Genomic DNA, 19,158 nt, shown 5'->3' on the forward strand with positions numbered 1-19,158 from the left:
GGGGATGGTGGGGGTGGGGAGTGGAGATAATCATTTTGACAATATATAGACAGTTGATTTCTAGTAATATCATAGCTCGTTGAATTACTCTGTTAGAGTAGCAGATCAGAAACCCCAAGGTATATATTGAAGCCAGACTGGACCCCAAATATTTTCTGTTTTGGCATTGTTTTTTAATTATTCATTTGTGGGACATGGACATCATTGGCTGGCCAGCATCTACTGTCTTCTTGAATCGCTGCAGTCCACGAGTGTGAGGATAAGATCTTTCACTCCAGGCACATTTCTACTGACAAACCAGGAAGCTTTTAGCAAAGCAGACTTTATTTAAGAACACAGTTTGGTTATTACAAATGAATTGAACAATACTTAAATATGACAAGACACAATTTTTAACTGGTAACTTATCACTATGAGTTTAAACCCCTCTTTAAAATTATTAGCAAAACACAATCATACATGCTTCGACTTAGGTTATCAGGCTTGGAGCTTTCAGAAATCCTTTGAAGAGAGAGAGAGAGACACCGCTTTCTTCTAGCAGCCTAGGCAGCAACTGCTTGTAATTCAAAATGAAAATGAAACTGCTTTGTTCCTTTAAGCTTAGCTCTGCCCATTAACCACATGACTCTGCATACCTAGTCAAATGCCAGAAGAATGTAAATAAACAAAAGGTCAATTAACTCTACAAAGTAACACATTCCTAGCATTCTTAACATCTGCAGCCTGTTTACCAGACAAATCGACTCTTGTAACAAAACACTTCCTCTTAAAGCAACCCCACCTTAAACACAAAATATAGCAAAATAGCACAGTATCATCACAACTCATGATGATATTGGTTGCCAAGTTTTAATAATTTCAAATAAAAACATAAAATGCTGGATAAACTCAGCAGGTCTGGCAGCATCTATGGAGAGAGAAACTGAGTTAACGTTTTGAGTCCATATGACTCTTCTACAGTGTTCATTTTCCATTTATTATTCTTTTTCCAATATGCACTTGTCTCCCCTTGAGCAGGTGCAATATGAGACATGGGACTGAGCCAAACAGATCAAAGGCCTTATATACGTTGAGTTAGAGTCATAGAGGTTTACAGCATGGTGACAGGCTCTTTGGGCCCAACTTGTCTATGTCGTCCAGTTTTTACCATTAGGCTAGTCCCAATTGCCCGCGTTTGGCCCATATCCCTCTATACCAATCTTACCCATGTAACTGTCTAAATGCTTTCGTTAAAGAACATTTTTAAAGAACAACCAACATCGTGGCAAATCCACACAATATTACTTTATTTTGCGCTTACAATACCCATTGGGAGTGATCAGAATGATCTGCTCAAAGTTGTTTTGTTACAGTCGTCTTTTATACAGATCATACAAGTATATTCAAGTCTGTACAGATCTAATTACATCAGCTTTCTTTTATACAGACCTAATCAGATGAGTATATTAATTCTGTACAGATCTAATCATATTCCTCAATACGATGGATTTCCTATCTTGTTTACCCAATAGGTCTTTACCTGAATACATTTACACCCATAATTAAATTACTTATGTGGTTGTAGCTTTTTTCCCCCAAAGCATTCCATTCTTTGTATGCTTTCATTTAATGCAAGTCATGCTGTCCTCTCTACCCCTGTCAAGCCATGCTAACCCATATTTTCTGTGTTAGCCCTTTACTGATATTCTACTTTCTCATTTTTTAAAAGACGAAATTGTACCCGCCTTTACTACTACCACTGGCAGCCTGTTCTAGACACTCATCTCCCAGTGTGTGAAAAAATTGTCCCTCTGGACCCTTTTGTATCTCTCCCCTCTCACCTTAAAACTCTGCCCTCTGGTTTTAGACTCCCCTACCTTTGGGAAAAGATATTGACTATCTAGCTGATCTATATGCCTCATTATTTTATAGACCTCTATAAGATCACCCCTAAGTCTCCTTCGCTCCAGGGAAAAATGTCCCAGTCTATCCAGCCTCTCTTTATAACTCAAGTCCTAGTAGCATCCTAGTAAATCTTTTCAGCACTCTTTCTAGTTTAATAATATCCTTTCTATGATAGGGTGACCAGAATGGTACACAGTATTCCAAGTGGCGCTGGAGCGAGGTGACTACTTGCAAGCTGTGTGAAAAGCATATTTTCTAATTCTATCTTTTACTCTCATTCTATGCTTCTAAAACTTCATTCTAATTCTTTTAAACTCTCTAATGCTTTCATTCAATCTCTTACAGATTTGGCAATCCTTAGACTTCCCTGCTGTCATCAGACTTTTGAATGGATCTATCTCACATTAAGTTGATTATTCTCTACACCCTAGCTATGACTGTAACACTACATTGTGCACTTTCTCCTTTCCTTCTCTATGAATTGTCTAATTATATGCTTTGTCTGTATAGTGCGCAAGAAACAATACTTCTCACTGTCTACTAATACATGTGACAATAATAAATCAAATCAAAGAGTGGCCTTACCAATGTCTTGTACAACTTCAACAAGATGTCCCAACTCCTATATTCAATGTTCTGACCAATGAAACCAAGCATGCTGAATGCCTTCTTCACCACTCTGTCTACCTGTGACTCCACTTTCAAGGAGCTATGAACCTGTATCCCTAGATCTCTTTGTTCTATAACTTTCCCCAACACCCTACCATTAACTGAGTAAGTCCTGCCCTGGTTCAATATACCAAAATGCATCACCTTGCATTTAAATTAAACTCCACCTGCCATTCATCAGCCTATGGCCCAATTGATCAAATCCGTTGCAATCCTAGATAACCTTCACTGTGCCACTGTCCACAATGCCACCAATCTTGGTGTCATCTGCAAACTTACTAATCATGCCTCCTATATTCTCATCCAAATCATTAATATAAATGACAAATAACTGTGGACCCAGCACCAATTCCTGAGGCACATCGCTGGTCACAGGCCTCCAGTTTGAAAAACAACACACTACAACCATCCTCTGTCTTCTGCCATCAAGCCAATTTTGTATCTAATTGGCTACCTCACTCTGGATCCCGGGAAATCTAACCTTATTCAACAACCTATCACGTGGTACCCTGTCAAAGGCCTTACTAAAGTCCATGTAGACAACGTCGACTGCACTGCCCTCATCTATCTTCTTGGTTACCCCTTCAAAAATCAAATTCGTGAGACATGATTTTCCACTCACAAAGCTGACTGTCCCTAATCAGTCCTTGCCTCTCTAAATGCCTGGAGATCCTGTCTCTCAGAATACCTTCTAACAACTTACCCACTGCAGATGTTAAGTCTGTAGTTCCCAGGCTTTTCCTTGCAGCCGTTCTTAACAAAGGCACATTTGCTACCTTCCAATCTTCAGGCACCTCACATGTGGCTGTCGATGATTCAAATATCTCTGCAAGGGGACCCACAATTTCCTCCCTCAGTGTTCCTAGGTGGAGAGTGAAAGTAAAGGAACATGTGTAAAGTGAGTGAGCCAATTCTTTCCACGGTTGAACAGATAACACCAACAACTGACACTTATATAAAGTCTTTAATGTGGTAAAATGTCCCAACCATTTCACTGGAGCAATCTTAGATTAAAGCTGTTGCTGAGTCAAAGAATGAGGCATTAGGACAGTTGCCAAGAATCTTAAATCGGTAAGTTTTATGGAGCATTTTAAATGAGGTGGTAAAAATGAAAAGGTGAAAAACTTGGATGAAATTTGAGAGATTACGTTCTATACAACTGAAGGCATAGCCACCAATGTTGGGGCAAAGGCTGTTAGAGAGGGACAAGGCCAGAATTGCTTGCAGAGTTATTTGGGGGGGGGGGGGGGTGCGGGGGCTAGACCATGACAGCTGAGATTTTGAATTCGGCATGGTTTTGGACGAGGAACTAAGGGAGGTCAATGAGCACAGTGTTGCATGTTAGGCAAGATTCTGGACGAACTCAAATTCAAATTGGTGAGGTACCAAAGTCCAGGGGCTACCGGCACCTCCAACCAAGGTCAGTGTCATATTAAAGAAGGGTGAAAATTGGAGGAAATTAACCCACATCTATACAGCCCCTAAACCAATTCTATGAAGGAAATAAACCCACACATATTCAGTCCCTAAACCAATTCTACCCACAATCTCTAATGATTGTGCAAACCAAGCAGCAATAGAATCTTCTAAACATATTTAGCATCACTCAATAGCAAAGATACTGCAAGTCTGAAATAAAAAATACTGGAAATACTCAGCAGGTCTGGCAGCATCTGTGGACAGAAACACAGAGCGAAGCTTTCAGGTGGATTTGTAAACATTAATACAGGCTGATGTCTGTGGCGACATACTGCTCGAGTAGAGAGTTGTTTCCTAGCGGTGTTGGACCCACACTTCACAGTCTGTTGGGTTAGATGTTAAATTCCTTGTTGAGCAGCCAGGTGGATTGAGCACTGAACGGGAACCGCAAACTGGCGCTCCGAAAGCTCCCATTCCGCCCTCAGCGCCTGACGCATTTCCCGGGACGGCACCAAGTTGCGGCTCGGATTGAAACTGCTGGAATGGACGATGCACACACTGAGAGAGGGAGTGTGTGAGGGGAGAGAGGATAGAGAGAGGGAGTGTGAGAGGAGAGAGAGAGAGGGAGTGTGAGGGGAGAGAGAGGGAGTGTGTGAGGAGAGAGAGGGAGTGTGAGGGGAGAGAGAGAGGGGGAGTGTGTGAGGGGAGAGAGAGAGGGGGAGTGTGTGAGGGGAGAGAGAGAGGGAGTGTGAGGGGAGAGAGAGAGGGAGTGTGAGGGGAGAGAGGAGAGAGAGAGGGAGTGTGTGAGGGGAGAGAGGATAGAGAGAGGGAGTGTGTGAGGGGAGAGAGGGGGAGGGAGAGAGGTGGAGTGTGTGAGGGGAGAGAGGGGGAGGTGGAGTGTGTGAGGGGAGAGAGGGGGAGGGAGAGAGAGGTGGAGTGTGTGAGGGGAGATAGAGAGCGTGAGTGTGTCAGTGGAGAGAGGAGAAAGAGGGAGTGTGCGGGGGAGTGAGGGGGATGTGAGGGCAACACAGCTTGGAAACTTAGATTTGTGGGTGGTGGGGTGACCAGGAGACTGCAAGCCCCATTTCCTTCAGGAGGTAAGGGAGCAGAGCCGTGTCTCTGAATGAAGTGACATGAGGCGATATCCTGGTGTGTGTGTGTGCTTACTGCCGCTTCAGTTGAGGAGAGGGGGGCAGCAGAAGGAGTGAATCTGTTCTGGGTGTTTCAGTGTCACCCTGCGAACTGCCGCAGAAATATTATTTCCAGGACTTCTGGGGAAAATATAACGATTAAGACATTTGCATGCGGAGAGTGTTGCCTTTTGGAATGTGAAGCTTGATCGCCAAAGTCAGACTGGAAAGATTCACCAGTGCGCATTAATTAGAGCGGAGCGGCTGTGTTTATGTGTGTCTTTTGTCATTGTCCCCAGACTCTGCCATTAGGCAAGCAGTTTGATCAACATTTCCTCAGAGCAGGCTGTGTGAGCTGTGGAAATTTTAAAGCAGATCTGCACTAACAGGCCGCGATTGAGGAAAGTTATTCCTGCTCAGATCCTGCTTGAGAGGAGAATGGGTGGATTCTGGACGGTGCAGGGTTAATGAGGTTTCACGGGTGTTTACGCGAAAATGACGGCTTGGTGCAGCTCTGAGAAACGTGTGGCGTGGCTCTCTTTGTTGGTGTGTATGTAAACATTGGTTCCAGTGTTTTTTAATGTCATTCTGCAACAAAGACACCATGAGTATTTATTTGGCAATCCCATGAAAACGGCAACCCGCCACATTGTAACTTTAACTGTGCGATTGAGGAGTGTTCTGGTCATTGAAGCCATTTAGCGGTGGCAACGTTGGCAACAAAGCTTCTGGTGTGTCCGGGGGTCGGAAGCTCTCTTCAGCCTGGAGCACAGCAAACAGTTTTTCTTCTCTTCTCCACAAGGCGCTGCATTCCTGGAAACATTCCTCGAAATGGAAGGGGTCGGGAACGCGATGCAGAAGAAAACTGCTGATCTTGAGCACATGGCCGAGGTTTTAATCACTGGGGAGCAGCTAAGGTAGGATTGCTGGTTTGTGGATGCTTTCCTGTATCTTATCCATCCTTCCACAATGAGGGAGAATGGGTTTTGATTGTAGCTAGCTACTGTTGATTCACTGGCTGATTCTTACCGTCAGTGTTTTGTCTGCCTTTCCCCTAAGTGTGGTGCAGATTACAACCGGGATGTTTTGCTTCCGTGGAGTGTACTTGGGGTAAAAGGTTGTGCTTACTGTCTTTAGCACGAGGGTAATTTACTGACTACAAAAATTAAAACCTACTTTCCTGTTTTTAAATTCAGAAATTCTAAGGAAAACTCACTTTAATCAGTGATCTCTGCAGCATAGGGCTTTTACCTTAAAGTAAAATTGCCATTTTTATTTACATAAGCGCCAAATATAACATTTTGTAATTAGTCGGTGACTTGAAAGTGATTTCCCATCTATGCAAATACGCAATTAAGGAATTGCCCATTTTGTTTAGGAATAGAAATATATCCTTTTTTAATCCCCTCAGTTTTTTGATCGATTTTTTTTTCTTAACAGTAATAGCACTCTCTACAAACCTTTACCACCACAGTGACTCCTTTTAAATAGACCTGCAAATCAACGTAAACAAAAAGCATTTGATACTCCTAACTGGAATACTAAAATTTGACCCTGCCTTAAAAATATATATTTGCAGCAGGGCATAGAACAGTACAGCACAGAACAGGCCCTTCGGCCCACGATGTTGTGCTGAGCTTTATCTGAAACCAAGATCAAGCTATCCCACTCCCTATCATCCTGGTGTGCTCCATGTGCCTATCCAATAACCGCTTAAATGTTCCTAAAGTGTCTGACTCCACTATCACTGCAGGCAGTCCATTCCACACCCCAACCACTCTCTCTGCGTAAAGAACCTACCTCTGATATCCTTCCTATATCTCCCACCATGAACCCTATAGTTATGCCCCCTTGTAATAGCTCCATCCACCCGAGGAAATAGTCTTTGAACGTTCACTCTATCTATCCCCTTCATCATTTTATAAACTTCTATTAAGTCTCCCCTCAGCCTCCTCCGCTCCAGAGAGAACAGCCCTAGCTCCCTCAACCTTTCCTCATAAGACCTACCCTCCAAACCAGGCAGCATCCTGGTAAATCTCCTCTGCACTCTTTCCAGCGCTTCCACATCCTTCTTATAGTGAGGTGAACAGAACTGCACACAATATTCCAAATGTGGTCTCACCAAGGTCCTGTACAGTTGCAGCATAACCCCACGGCTCTTAAACTCCAACCCCCTGTTAATAAAAGCTAACACACTATAGGCCTTCTTCACAGCTCTATCCACTTGAGTGGCAACCTTTAGAGATCTGTGGATATGGACCCCAAGATCTCTCTGTTCCTCCACAGTCTTCAGAACCCTACCTTTGACCCTGTAATCCACATTTAAATTAGTCCTACCAAAATTAATCACCTCACATTTATCAGGGTTAAACTCCATTTGCCATTTTTCAGCCCAGCTTTGCATCCGATCTATGTCTCTTTGCAGCCTACAACAGCCCTCCACCTCATCCACTACTCCACCAATCTTGGTGTCATCAGCAAATTTACTGATCCACCCTTCAGCCCCCTCCTCTAAGTCATTAATAAAAATCACAAAGAGCAGAGGACCAAGCACTGATCCCTGTGGCACTCCGCTAGCAACCTGCCTCCAGTCCGAAAATTTTCCATCGACCACCACCCTCTGTCTTCGATCAGACAGCCAGTTACCTATCCAATCGGCCAACTTTCCCTCTATCCCACACCTCCTTACTTTCATCATAAGCCGACCATGGGGGACCTTATCAAACGCCTCACTAAAATCCATGTATATGACATCAACTGCCCTACCTTCATCAACACACTTAGTTACCTCCTCATGCTTAATTGAATCTCTATATAATGTGATCTCATACACCAATTTTCCAATTTCAAGTTTGTGTCCTCTTTTCCTAAATTCTCTATAGCACTAGCCACCCCTCATAGTTGCTTTAGTACGAGACCAGATGATACTGGCACTGGAGAAGAGGGAAGCATTCAATGAAGTTGCCACCTTAATTTATGTGTATTTTTTTCTGGATAATTCAGATAGATTTAAATTTGATGCTGTTAATGACTAAATTTAGATAGTAGATTTAACTGTGAGCTAATAACAAGCTACCCAGTATGTTTTTACTAACTTTTTTGCTTGTGGAAAATGTTGACTAAATATATTTATTGAAAATAGCATATTTTCATGCAGTCAAACTTGTACTATTTTTGTAATTATAAGGAATTCATGTAACTACAGTACAACATATGGAATGGTTATTGTACAGCAGAAGGTCTTTTGTCCTGGTGAGGCCAGTTTATTTCAAGAGCAATTCTGCTACTCCTACTCACTTGCCTTTCCCTCCCAACCTTGAAGATTTTTTCCTTCCTGTTTGAAAGCTGTGATTGAATATACCTTGACCATGCTCTCAGACAGTGCATTCCAGATCTTGCCACTCACTGTGTAAAAAAACATTCTCATACTACTATTGTTTTTTTCTGCATTTCATATTATTCACATCCTCTAGCGTTGACACTTCCGCCAATGCAAACAGTTTCTCTTTACCCTGTCTAGGCCCCTCAAGATTTTAAATATTTCTGTCATATTTCCTCCTGACCTTCTCTAAGAGGTCAACCCCAGCTTCTCCAATCTATCTACATAACTGAAGTCCCTCATCCCTGGAACCATTTTTGTAAATCTTTTCTGCATCCTCTCCAATGCCTTCACATCCTTCCTAAAGTATAGTGCCCAGAACTGGATGCAGTACTTCAGTTGAAGTTGAACCAGTGTTTTATAAAGATTCATCATAATTTTCTTGCTTTCCTACTATAGCCCCTCTATTTATAAAATCCAGCATCCTCTCGACTTTTTAACCACTTTCTCTGTGCAGTATTACCTTCAATGATTTGTGTACACCTACCCCCCAGGCCTTCCTGTTCCTGCACCCTCTTCCAAATTGTATGCTTTATTTTTTATTGCCTCTCCTTGTTCTTCCTACCAAAATGTGTCACTTCGGACTTCTTTGCACTAAATGACATCTGCCACGCGTCCAATTGTTACACCTGTCTGCCAATGTCCTCTTGGAGTTTATCACTACCTTCCTCACAATTTACAATATGTCCCAATTTATGTATCATCTGCAAAATTTGAATTTATGTCCTTTATACCCAAGTCTATGTCAATATATACCAAGAAAGGCATCGGTCCTCATACCACCTCCTGGGGAACTCCACTTTACACCTACCTCCATCCTGTTTCACATCCAGGCTGCTACTAACCTTTTTATTCCATAGGCTTCAAATTTGCTGGCAAACCTATAAAATAACACTTTATCAAATGCCTTTGAAAGTCCGTGTACATCATATCAAATTAATTACCCTCATCAATCATCTCTATTACCTGATCAAAATTCAATAAAGGGCAAATTGTGCTTGACTCATTTAACCAATCTTTGCTGTCTTTCATGAATTAATTCACTCTTGTCCCAGAGGCTGTTAATTTTGTCCCATATTATTGTTTTTAAAAGCTTCTCCACCACTAAAGTTAAATTGATTGGCTTGTGGTTAATGGATTTATCCGAACACTCTTTTTTTTTAACAAATGCCTAACGTTTGCAGTTCTCCGGTCTTCTAGAACCACCGCGTGTCCTAAGGAGGGTTGGAAGATTATGGCTAGGGCCATTGCAGTTTCCTCCCTTTATTGCTTTAGTATCCTTGGACTCACTTGATTCAGTCCTTGTGACTTATCAACTTTAAGGACAATGCTTTGAATACCTCCTTTTCAATAAATTTTAGCCCATCCAGTATCTCAATGGCCTCCTCTTTCATATAACTCCAACAACATCTTAGTCCTTGTTGAAGATAGAAGCAGAGTATTCACTTATTATGTTAGTCATTTCCTCAGCCTCCATGTGTAGATCCCCTTTTTGTTCCCTAATTGGCTGCCTCTCCTATCACACTTCTACTACCCATACTATATAATAGTGTATAGAAGACTTTTAGGTTCCCTTCTATCTTAGCTTACAGTCTCTTCTGTTTCTCTTTTCTTTTTTAGCTTCTCCCTGAACATTCTATTTTCCACCCAGTTCTCACTTGTGTTAACAACCTGTCATACCAAAGCTTTTTCAGCTTCATCTTTCTATCTCTTTTATTTCCCAGAGAGCTCTGATTTTACTGGCCCTATCTTTCCCCCTGTTGGAAACATACTTTAATGGTACCCAAGCCATATTTTCTTTAAAGGCAGCTGATTGTTCTGTTTACAGTTTTACCTGCCAATCTTTGATTCCAGTTTATCTGGGTCCACTGAAATTGACCCAGGCAAATTGTATTTTTATACAGGATTACTCCTTGTCCTTCATATCTAACCTAAAGATTATGATACTATGATCACTATTCCCTAAATGTTCCCAGTTCTATCTCTCTGGATCTCTGTTGCTTTGTGACATCCTTGATCCTGGCACTAGGGAGGAGATATATTGGGTTCACATCTGATGTTGCAGATTTTATCTTTTATCTCATTCGTTCTCAATCTTTCTCTGGCCCTCCCCTGTACAACTGAGCTACCCTGTAGTGACATGGACTTGACTATGGCTTCACTCCCCAGCATACCTGCCTGCTTCTCCTTGACTGTCTGGCAGTCACCCATTTTCTCACTGCCTTTGAGCCATGAGGTGACTAAATCCAGATATGTGCTGTTCAATAGCTCTCTCTCCCACAGGTGCATGTAGTGATGTTAGCTGTTGCTCAAGCTCTGAAATGTGGAGTTGGAGCTGCTCCAGTTGATGACACTTTGTGTGTGGTTCTCCAGGATGTGAGGAGCATTCTGAAGTTCTCACATGGCACATAATGTGCATTCCACAAATTAATAGGTTTAGTTTTCATGATTTCAGAGGCAATATCAGTGCAGTCAACTCTCTGCCTTACCCAGTTTGTCAAGTTCATGATACTAAAATCTTTTATGTCTGCTGCCATTCATTACCTTTTGCCTCTTGCAGGGCTAAGCTAAATTGCTCAGTTTTAAAGTAACTTATTGTTTCATACTTGTGGATTATTTTAAGGAGGGATGGTTAGTATCTCTGTAATATAAATAAACATACCAGAAGCACAAAGTAAAATAGGTGTTGGGCTAAAATTCCTCCCTTCAGTTCTTCAATTTTCTAATATCAAGCTTTCTTTTCAAAACACTTGGTGTTTTGGCTTCAACTGTCTTGCCTAGGAAACATTCTGACAGCTATCATTGTTGAATGTTCAATAAGCAGTCAGTGTACAAATCTGTTTTCTTTAATGAATTTACATGGTTAACAACATCCTTGTGTAAATCCCTTGAAGCATCATTTATTGTCACTGACAGTAAATGTGCCTCTCTAGCAGAAGTAACAAAATAGGTTAGAGATAACTTTAAATGGCCAAAAACCATTCTACATTGTTCTGCGTACCTGGCGGGAATATTGTTGGCATATGCTGTGTAATGTTGGTATTAAAGTCCCAATCATTACCAGTTTTAACTCTGCAAGGTAAATATAGTGGATGCTGGAAATATCAAACATCAACACTGCTTGAAATATTCAGCTTCTGTGGAGAGAGAAGCAATTAACATTTCAGATTGATGACCTTTCATCAGAAATAGAAAAAGTTAGAGACATTTAAGCTACAGTCATTCCAAGTAAATGTGTCCTGGATTATATATGTAAATAGGTGGACGTTCAAAATTATTGTAACTTCTGTCACTTTGCCTTGAGGTAAGACATGACAAGTGCTAGCAGCCTTCAAGGGAGTGACCATCCTTCATGTTGGAGCTTGTACTATAGGGCTTATCCAATTTTAATGTGTATCTTTTCCCCATTTCTCCAGCAACTTAGGGAGAAAATAGAGTTTTCCTGATGGTGATCTCCCTGTCCCAGCAGGGACAAAATGACTTTGAGTGACCTTGACAAAGTAACCTTAATATGAGTCTTGATGTAGTTGCTGACTTACATAAGCGACGCACTTCATGCACATTCAGCTAGACTGATTTTAAAAAGGGAACATATAACTCTGGTGCAAGGTTTCTACTGACAGCACAGTCAGACTGTCTTTTAATTCTCTCAAGACTGTAACAGTCATGACTCAAAATTTTCAGATTATTTTGAGATGTATTCATAATTCAGGTATCACACTGGTAACTTGCAAATTTTAATACCACACTTGTAATGAAGAGCCACTTCCTGTTATTCTCTGGCCTCTGACTATGTGTTATTTGTAGGAACAATTGGCCTCTTTATGGCCTTGGAAATGTGCAGCAATTGGACATTGTGATAAAGTTGAACTTCGAGCTGTACACTACCATATATATTATTGATAAAAGAGTATCCTCTAAGTTGCAATGAGTAATGCCATGGTGTTCGCCACTTTTTGCAATGTTACTGCCAAAGTGTAAAAACCACGGGGAGTAAATAACTTTCCTGCCAAGTCAGCGGTAACTGTTGGCAGGTTGCATGTCAATGGCATTGCAACTAAACATAGTCCTATTCTCGGCTCACATTTTCACCCATTCATGCACTTTCAAACAGGGTCACTGAATAATGATCAAGAATAGCAGCGGTGCCTCTCACCTGCAACTGCAGATTCACAAGAAATTTTAGTAGCACATTCATATTTCAACTGAACATTATCTGTACCAGCCTTAAAATGATAACTCTTTAACCACTGGCATTGACATCAGCAAGAAAACGGACATTTATAGCACCTTAAGTACTCCATGTATTTGGGATAGAAATAGTTTGCTCACTAATTTTTTTCATTCTAATTGGTCTTTCTGATATTCAAATTGTACACATCTGAAATTGAATTACTGCGCTTCCTCAAGATATTGTGGTTTTACCATTTGTCTGCATTCAAATGTTTAGATTTTTCCATTTAAATTAAACCTCCCTCAGAATTGCATTGTATATTAAATATCATCAAAAATTGTCATGCTTTTGGCTGGGTCCAGGCAAATAAATTAAAAACAATCATCCACAAGTCTTTTCAAAAGGCATGAAAACATCATTAAATTGTGGTAAAGTGACTATGACAACACTTGTCAGGATTCTATTTTCTGTTGATATTGCAAAGCAATGCAAGTTAAATGGATAGATGTAAACTGATAGAACGTAACCCGGATATTGGCCAGGAGATTCTTAGTCCATAACAATAGCACGGTCCCGAACTGCGTTGCCTTCCAGTTTCAGGATTGAGTCTGTCAGGTTACATTGGCCTTTGCATATAGCAGATGAGTTACATTTGCACAAATGTGCCAGCTATATATGGTGGGGACTGTAGCAACATTTTTCTGTTGAGGCGAGAAATCGCTGTTCATTGCACCAAAAACGATCCTACGCCAGTATTTTAGGAAATAAGGGAGCTCTCCCATTGCCCTTGTTAACATTCTCCCCTGACCAACACTACTAAATCTGGACATCCATCTCATCTAATGAATTACAAATTGGCTGCAGGTATTGTCTATTTCAGCTGAGAAATTGTCTAATTCTACTTGAAAGTAGCCCTGATGGTCATAAAAAGATATTAAGTTAAAATGGAGGAGGTAATTGATAAACTAAAATACTTGGAAAAGATAAACCTTTTGGTTTCAATGGATTGCATCCACACATTTTAAAAGAATTCAGGGGAGAGGTAACAGTGGTAGGAAAGGTAAAAACTGAAAATGGAAGTATTCAGCGTGGATTTCAAAAGTCATGAGTGAACATCCTTACTGACTTCTTGAAGTAACCAAGAGTAAGCATGGGTAATGCAGTAAATGTAATCTATTCGGATTTTCAAAAGATCTCTGATGAGCTAGCGCTGTGTAGGTTTATCATTAAGGCCAGAACATGCGGAGTTAGGGGACAGATAATAGATTGGGTTGCAAGCTGGCACGACCAGAGAGAATCTAATCCAAGTGGGGTTAGGGGTAGCTCATCAAACTGACAAATAGGGAAATAAAGGTGCATATACAAAAATCACAGAAAGTATGACCACGGATTAATAAGGCCATAATAAAAGAAAATCAAGCATTGGGATTCATTTCTCTCAACCTTTCCACTCCCTGACGGTGCACAGGTCAGACTTTCTGTCTGTTTCTATAGCTAATTATTTCAGGAAAAAAATCACTAGTCTATCGCCCAGGACATATAGCTTGAAGGACACTACTGTACATCATGCATAACTACACTCGCGCACAAAGGGTCAATTTAGTGTGGCCAATCCACCTAATCTGCACGTCTTCAGATTTTGGAAGGAAACCAGAGCACCCAGAGAAAACCCACACAGACATGGGGAGAATGTGCAAATTTCACACAGGCAGACACCGAGGCTGGAATTGAACCCTGGTACCTGGCACTGAGAGACAGCAGTGCTAACCACTGCACTACTGTGCCTCACAAGATTCATTTCTAGAGGGATAAAATTGTAGTTCATTTACACTTGCATCAAACCTTAGTTGGCATACACTTGGCAGAATTTGAAATGCGAAGAGCTGTTCAGAAGTCCATTGACTTTAGCAAGACTGCTGTCAGTGGGAGGGTCTGTAAAATTCCACCCCTGGAGTTATGTGCACAGTTCAAGTCTTCATATTATGAAAAGGTTTTTGGGGCATCGGAGAACAACATTTACAAGGATAATATCAGAACTGAGAGATTGTAACTGTCAGGAAAGCTTTTTTCTTGAGAAAAGTCAAGACTGAGGGGTGAGCGTATAGAGGTCTTTCAGGTAATGAAAGGTAATGATATGGTGGACTTGAAGAAAATCATTACATTTGTGGGAAATCCAAAACTAAAGCTAAAGATGCAAAGTCAATAATAAATTGAATGGGGAGTTCAGGAAAATCCACTTTCCATATTATTATCACACTTTGGGTAAAAATGCTACTAAAAGGAATAGATGCATTTCAAAAGAACTTAGATAAACACATGAGGAAGAAAGCATGAGAAGCTTGATCAATAAGGGGGGAACTTGAATAGTCAGCTGAACCATAGGAATTTAAATAAGTCCTCTGTTATAACCTGCATTTAATTGCAATAATGGTGCGGCTAATTCGATGTATTATCCTTTGTCTTAAAACTCTGCTTACTTTTACTATAATACTTCAAGATACAGTGTACAGTATACAAATTAAACAAGCAAATATTTCATGAATGATTTTTAATGACACACCCTTAAGATTGGACACCGAGCATAGCATTTTATTAACAATGTAACCCATCTACTTATTGAGATTACTTCCATGTGAGTTGTATACAAAAAGCATAAAAAACTCATAATTTTTGCTTTTTCTTCCCAGATAGTTAAGTGAATAATGGTACTGTGTGGTGTAGCATTGAGCCATATAGACCACAAAGATTTGCATTTTCAATTCTTGGCCTGTGCTATATGTTGCTAGATTTCTGGCCAAAGATCCATCTGTGTGGCAGTTGTATCTTATTCCCATAAAATTGCAACCATTGCTGTTGTAAGTTGGCTGAACAACTATTTTCATTCAATGTCCATTTTTGTCAAAACTAACTCGTCATGGACCCAAGGGTTTTCCAAGATATCAGAAACAGACGTTAAATTAAAATGGGAGAGCAATAATTTAGTCCATTACAATGTGCATGCTTCTATTTCCACACTTGCCTTACCCACACTAGAGATGAAACTTTCAATTATCTTCATAGTTTTCAGACAAAGGGCCTGATTTTACCAAAAATTTGCGCCCGTTTTTGGGTGCGAAATCGCGGTAGCGTCGGGCCTTTAACGCGATCTGCACCCGAATCCAAGCAGATCGCGGCTTTACCGACACCCGATTCGGGCGCAGGTCCAGTCCGCGCCCGAATCGCGCGGCCCGACCATTTAAATGTATTAGCATGCATTTAAATCGACTTAATGAACCACGTGCCCAACTCTACCGCCAAATCCCACTTTACCGTCTTCTGGTCTGTTCCGGATCTGCGCTGTAAGCGACCTGCAGAATAAAAATCCAAAGCGGATTTCTATTCTGCAGGGGAACCTCCGAAGCTCACTCTCCTTGACCATCCTTCGCAGACCCCCCCGCTAACCACCCCGGCAGGTTAGTTTGCAAGATTCTCCCAAGTCCATCCTCCCCCCACCCCCATCCTCTCCCCCCCCCCCCCCCCCCCCTCTCTGCCCGGGCGCGCTGCTTTAGATTTTTTTTCGAACTGCGCATACGCAGTTCAGAGCTCCGATCGTTCCGCCAGTGCTAAGCCCTGCCCACTGTGCGGATCGGACTGGAGCCAGCAAAAAGCATATGGGCGCGCTACAAAGAGGATTCCGGGCTCAGATCAGCATTACGCCTGGATCCGGCCCTTAGACTCCAAATGGTAAAATCGGGCCCAAAGTGTCTTATTTGCTGGTGTCCTTAACTTAATCCTATACAAATCCCAGAATAATTCACAGCAGTCCAGCTCAAGTTATAAATGAGGTTGAACCACTAATTTTGTTAATTGCGATGCTTAATATATTTATTAAATTCTGTTAAGCACCACCTTACAAGTACAACTTCAGCTCTTCGACCACTCTGAGCAGAACACTGCTGTTCCAAATGAGTACCTTCATCCCAACAGACGGCAGCATGGAGTGACTAACCTTCTGCTGCCTTTTTGGATCTTCAGGGTTTCTCCTGAGCCCACTTCAGTCACCTGAGCTTCTCCTGATCCCTCCTCACTTAGTCTGCGACTTGCAGCCCTTTTCCTACTTTCAACTTAACTGCGATCTCTCCCTGTCCTTGTCCTCTGTCTGGGACTCTGCTTCTAGGAACTCTGCCTGAGACAATGTTTTCAATAGCATGCCACTCCCAGCCACATGACCCGAAACACGCTGAGCCCAAATAACTTAATACAGAACTGTGCATGTGCTTACTGGCCTGGGTCTGCACCTGTGCAGAAACCTGAGGGCTGCTGGGACTTGGAGTTCCTGACCTCTGATTTTGATTTTAAGGTAAATCTGGCTTTTGTAACAATTATTCCATGAGTAGCAAATTTGGATATTAAACTGAGTCAGTGATCTAATTAAGATCGTCTGCATCATGAAAATAACCACACGTTGAGTTAGGATATTGTGGAATCTTATCTAGTATTGTTGGGTTGTCTTGGAAGGTGATTGGTGCCTTACTCTTAGGAAGACATCTGACTCGAGGCAAAGATCTTTTCTTCAAGGTACTTCTTTCAAGATACTTGTATATCGTTAATAATGTAAATAAAAGATCACAGAACATCAGGATGGCACTACTGCTCCTCTCTCAGATTCTTCTCATACCTCTCTGTGAGTGACATCATTATAACATAGCTCCTTACACACATACTCAGTAGCAATGTTGAGAGTAATGTATGTTTTCAACAGGTAAGAACAAATACTACATTTGATCTTAGCTGTGTGTTTTTGGAAAGATAGATGATTTAATAAAAATGTTGAGTATAAAGAAAAAACAAATCGCTGAGTAAAAATAAAGCAGTGTCAAATCAATAAATTGATAATATTTTTTTAAAAAGTAATGAAAGAAGATGACTGTTAGGAGTGTGAGGGGGTAAGAGTCTGTGTTTGGCTCACTGCCAGTCTTGAGGTGCTCACTCACTCCCACCTATTATGTGAGCTGCTATGAATATCTGTTGGTGTGCGGGAATGAGGCTGCGTGATTCTCTCTCATTCTCTGGCCCTCTTGGGGGAGACTGACTCCTCGTTCAATCCCTGCCTGATTAGCATGCCGTCTGCAATGCTATCGACAGCGTATAAGAAGGTACTAACACTGTTCCTTGTTATTATTACTTGCAAGACAGAAAGCATTTCGTAAGAAGTGAAACACCTTCTCCAGTTTTGCCATTGTGCAGCCTGTCTGGGGTCCTCTACATTCTGGATTGATTCTGGGAGAGGTAGGATAGAAGTCATTGCTCACCCTGAGTCAAGGTTCCCATTTCCTGTGTTGCTTTCTGTCTTAGTCACTGGGATGAACCCATGGTTTCCTTCTCTGATGCAATTTACCAACTATGTCTCTATGTCCTTCACCTGCTGCTCACTGCTGATGCTGGGCCTTCTCAGGCTGTTTACGGTTCTAAATTCTACTTCATGTTTCTCCGTGGGTGTAGTCACTGCTGCCACCATCTGTTATTCATCATAGAAATCATAGAAACCCTACAGTGCAGAAGGAGGCCATTCGGCCCATCGAGTCTGCACCGACCACAATCCCACCCAGGCCCTACCCCCACATGTTTTACCCGCTAAGCCCTCTAAACTACACATCTAAGGGGCAATTTTTAACCTGGCCAATCAACCTAACCCGCACATCTTTGGATTGTGGGAGGAAACCGAAGCACCCGGAGGAAACCCACGCAGACACGAGGAGAATGTGCAAACTCCACACAGACAGTGACCCGAGCCGGGAATCGAACCTGAGACCCTGGAGCTGTGAAGCAGCAGTGCTAACCACTGCGCTACCGTGCCGCAGTGGTTGGGTGATCTTGGAAGATGATTGCTTTCTTACTCTGAATAAGAAATTAGCTGGAGTCAAAGATCTTGGGGGCGATTCTCCCATTCCGCTGCGCTGCTTTTGTAGCGCAGTACGCCAGGAGACTCAAGCGGAAGCCTTTTCACGGGCTCCCCACGGGGTGCCATAGCCTCCGTGATTTCCAGCGCAGTGAGCTCTGTGCCAGAAATCGGTGCAGAGCTGAAAAATTCATGCACATTCTGATTTCCATGCAATTTAAATCCCATTCGCGAGCCCTGGACTCAAATCTCCGGGCCCACTAGCTTCTCCACCCACCCCCCTCCCCCCGGCAGGAGTGGTTCGCTTGTCCAGGGTTTAGTATAGCTCGCCATTTGCGGGAGCTGGCAGCCCAACTCCACTGGCGTGAAAGGGGGCCATCGAGGCCCCTCAGTGGGTCGGGTGCTGGGGGTGCCCCCTGGGCATTGCCACCTTGGCAGTGCCAACCTGGGTACCCTGGCACTGCCTATCAGGCAAAGTGCCAATGTCCAGTGGAGACACCTTGGCACTGGGCAAGGGAGCGGGGCCTAATGGGGGCGGAGCCTGTGGGGGATGTTCGTTGGGGGGTGAGGGGTCCCGCTGCCACTCTGCACTCAAGCTGAGTGACAGGGAGGGAGGCCAGCAATT

At 42.3% G+C, this 19,158-nt stretch overlaps 1 protein-coding gene and 1 long non-coding RNA gene across 5 annotated transcripts in view; one reads left to right on the forward strand and one right to left on the reverse strand.

Moving 5' to 3' along the window:
• Positions 1–310: 310 nt before the first annotated feature.
• On the reverse strand, positions 311–4,809 carry LOC144495860 (uncharacterized). The gene is made up of 3 exons (XR_013498348.1): positions 4,305–4,809; positions 3,257–3,415; positions 311–635 (listed from the first exon to the last, which is right to left on the reverse strand). It is a non-coding gene; the product is annotated as an uncharacterized LOC144495860 (long non-coding RNA).
• Positions 4,691–19,158, forward strand: part of deptor (DEP domain containing MTOR-interacting protein) — a 77,503-nt gene continuing 63,035 nt past the window's right edge. Inside the window, exons 1-2 of one of the 4 annotated variants that reach the window (XM_078216515.1) lie at positions 4,691–5,069; positions 5,905–6,019. In XM_078216515.1, coding sequence (XP_078072641.1) covers positions 5,934–6,019 — 86 coding nt within the window. In that variant the 5' untranslated portion in view covers positions 4,691–5,069; positions 5,905–5,933. Of the gene's footprint in view, positions 6,020–19,158 lie in introns of all 4 variants that reach the window. The other 3 variants (XM_078216518.1, XM_078216516.1, XM_078216517.1) reach the window with 3 other exon arrangements.

This window comes from Mustelus asterias, chromosome 7, assembly GCF_964213995.1.
Source record: "Mustelus asterias chromosome 7, sMusAst1.hap1.1, whole genome shotgun sequence".
Classification (NCBI taxonomy): domain Eukaryota; kingdom Metazoa; phylum Chordata; class Chondrichthyes; order Carcharhiniformes; family Triakidae; genus Mustelus; species Mustelus asterias.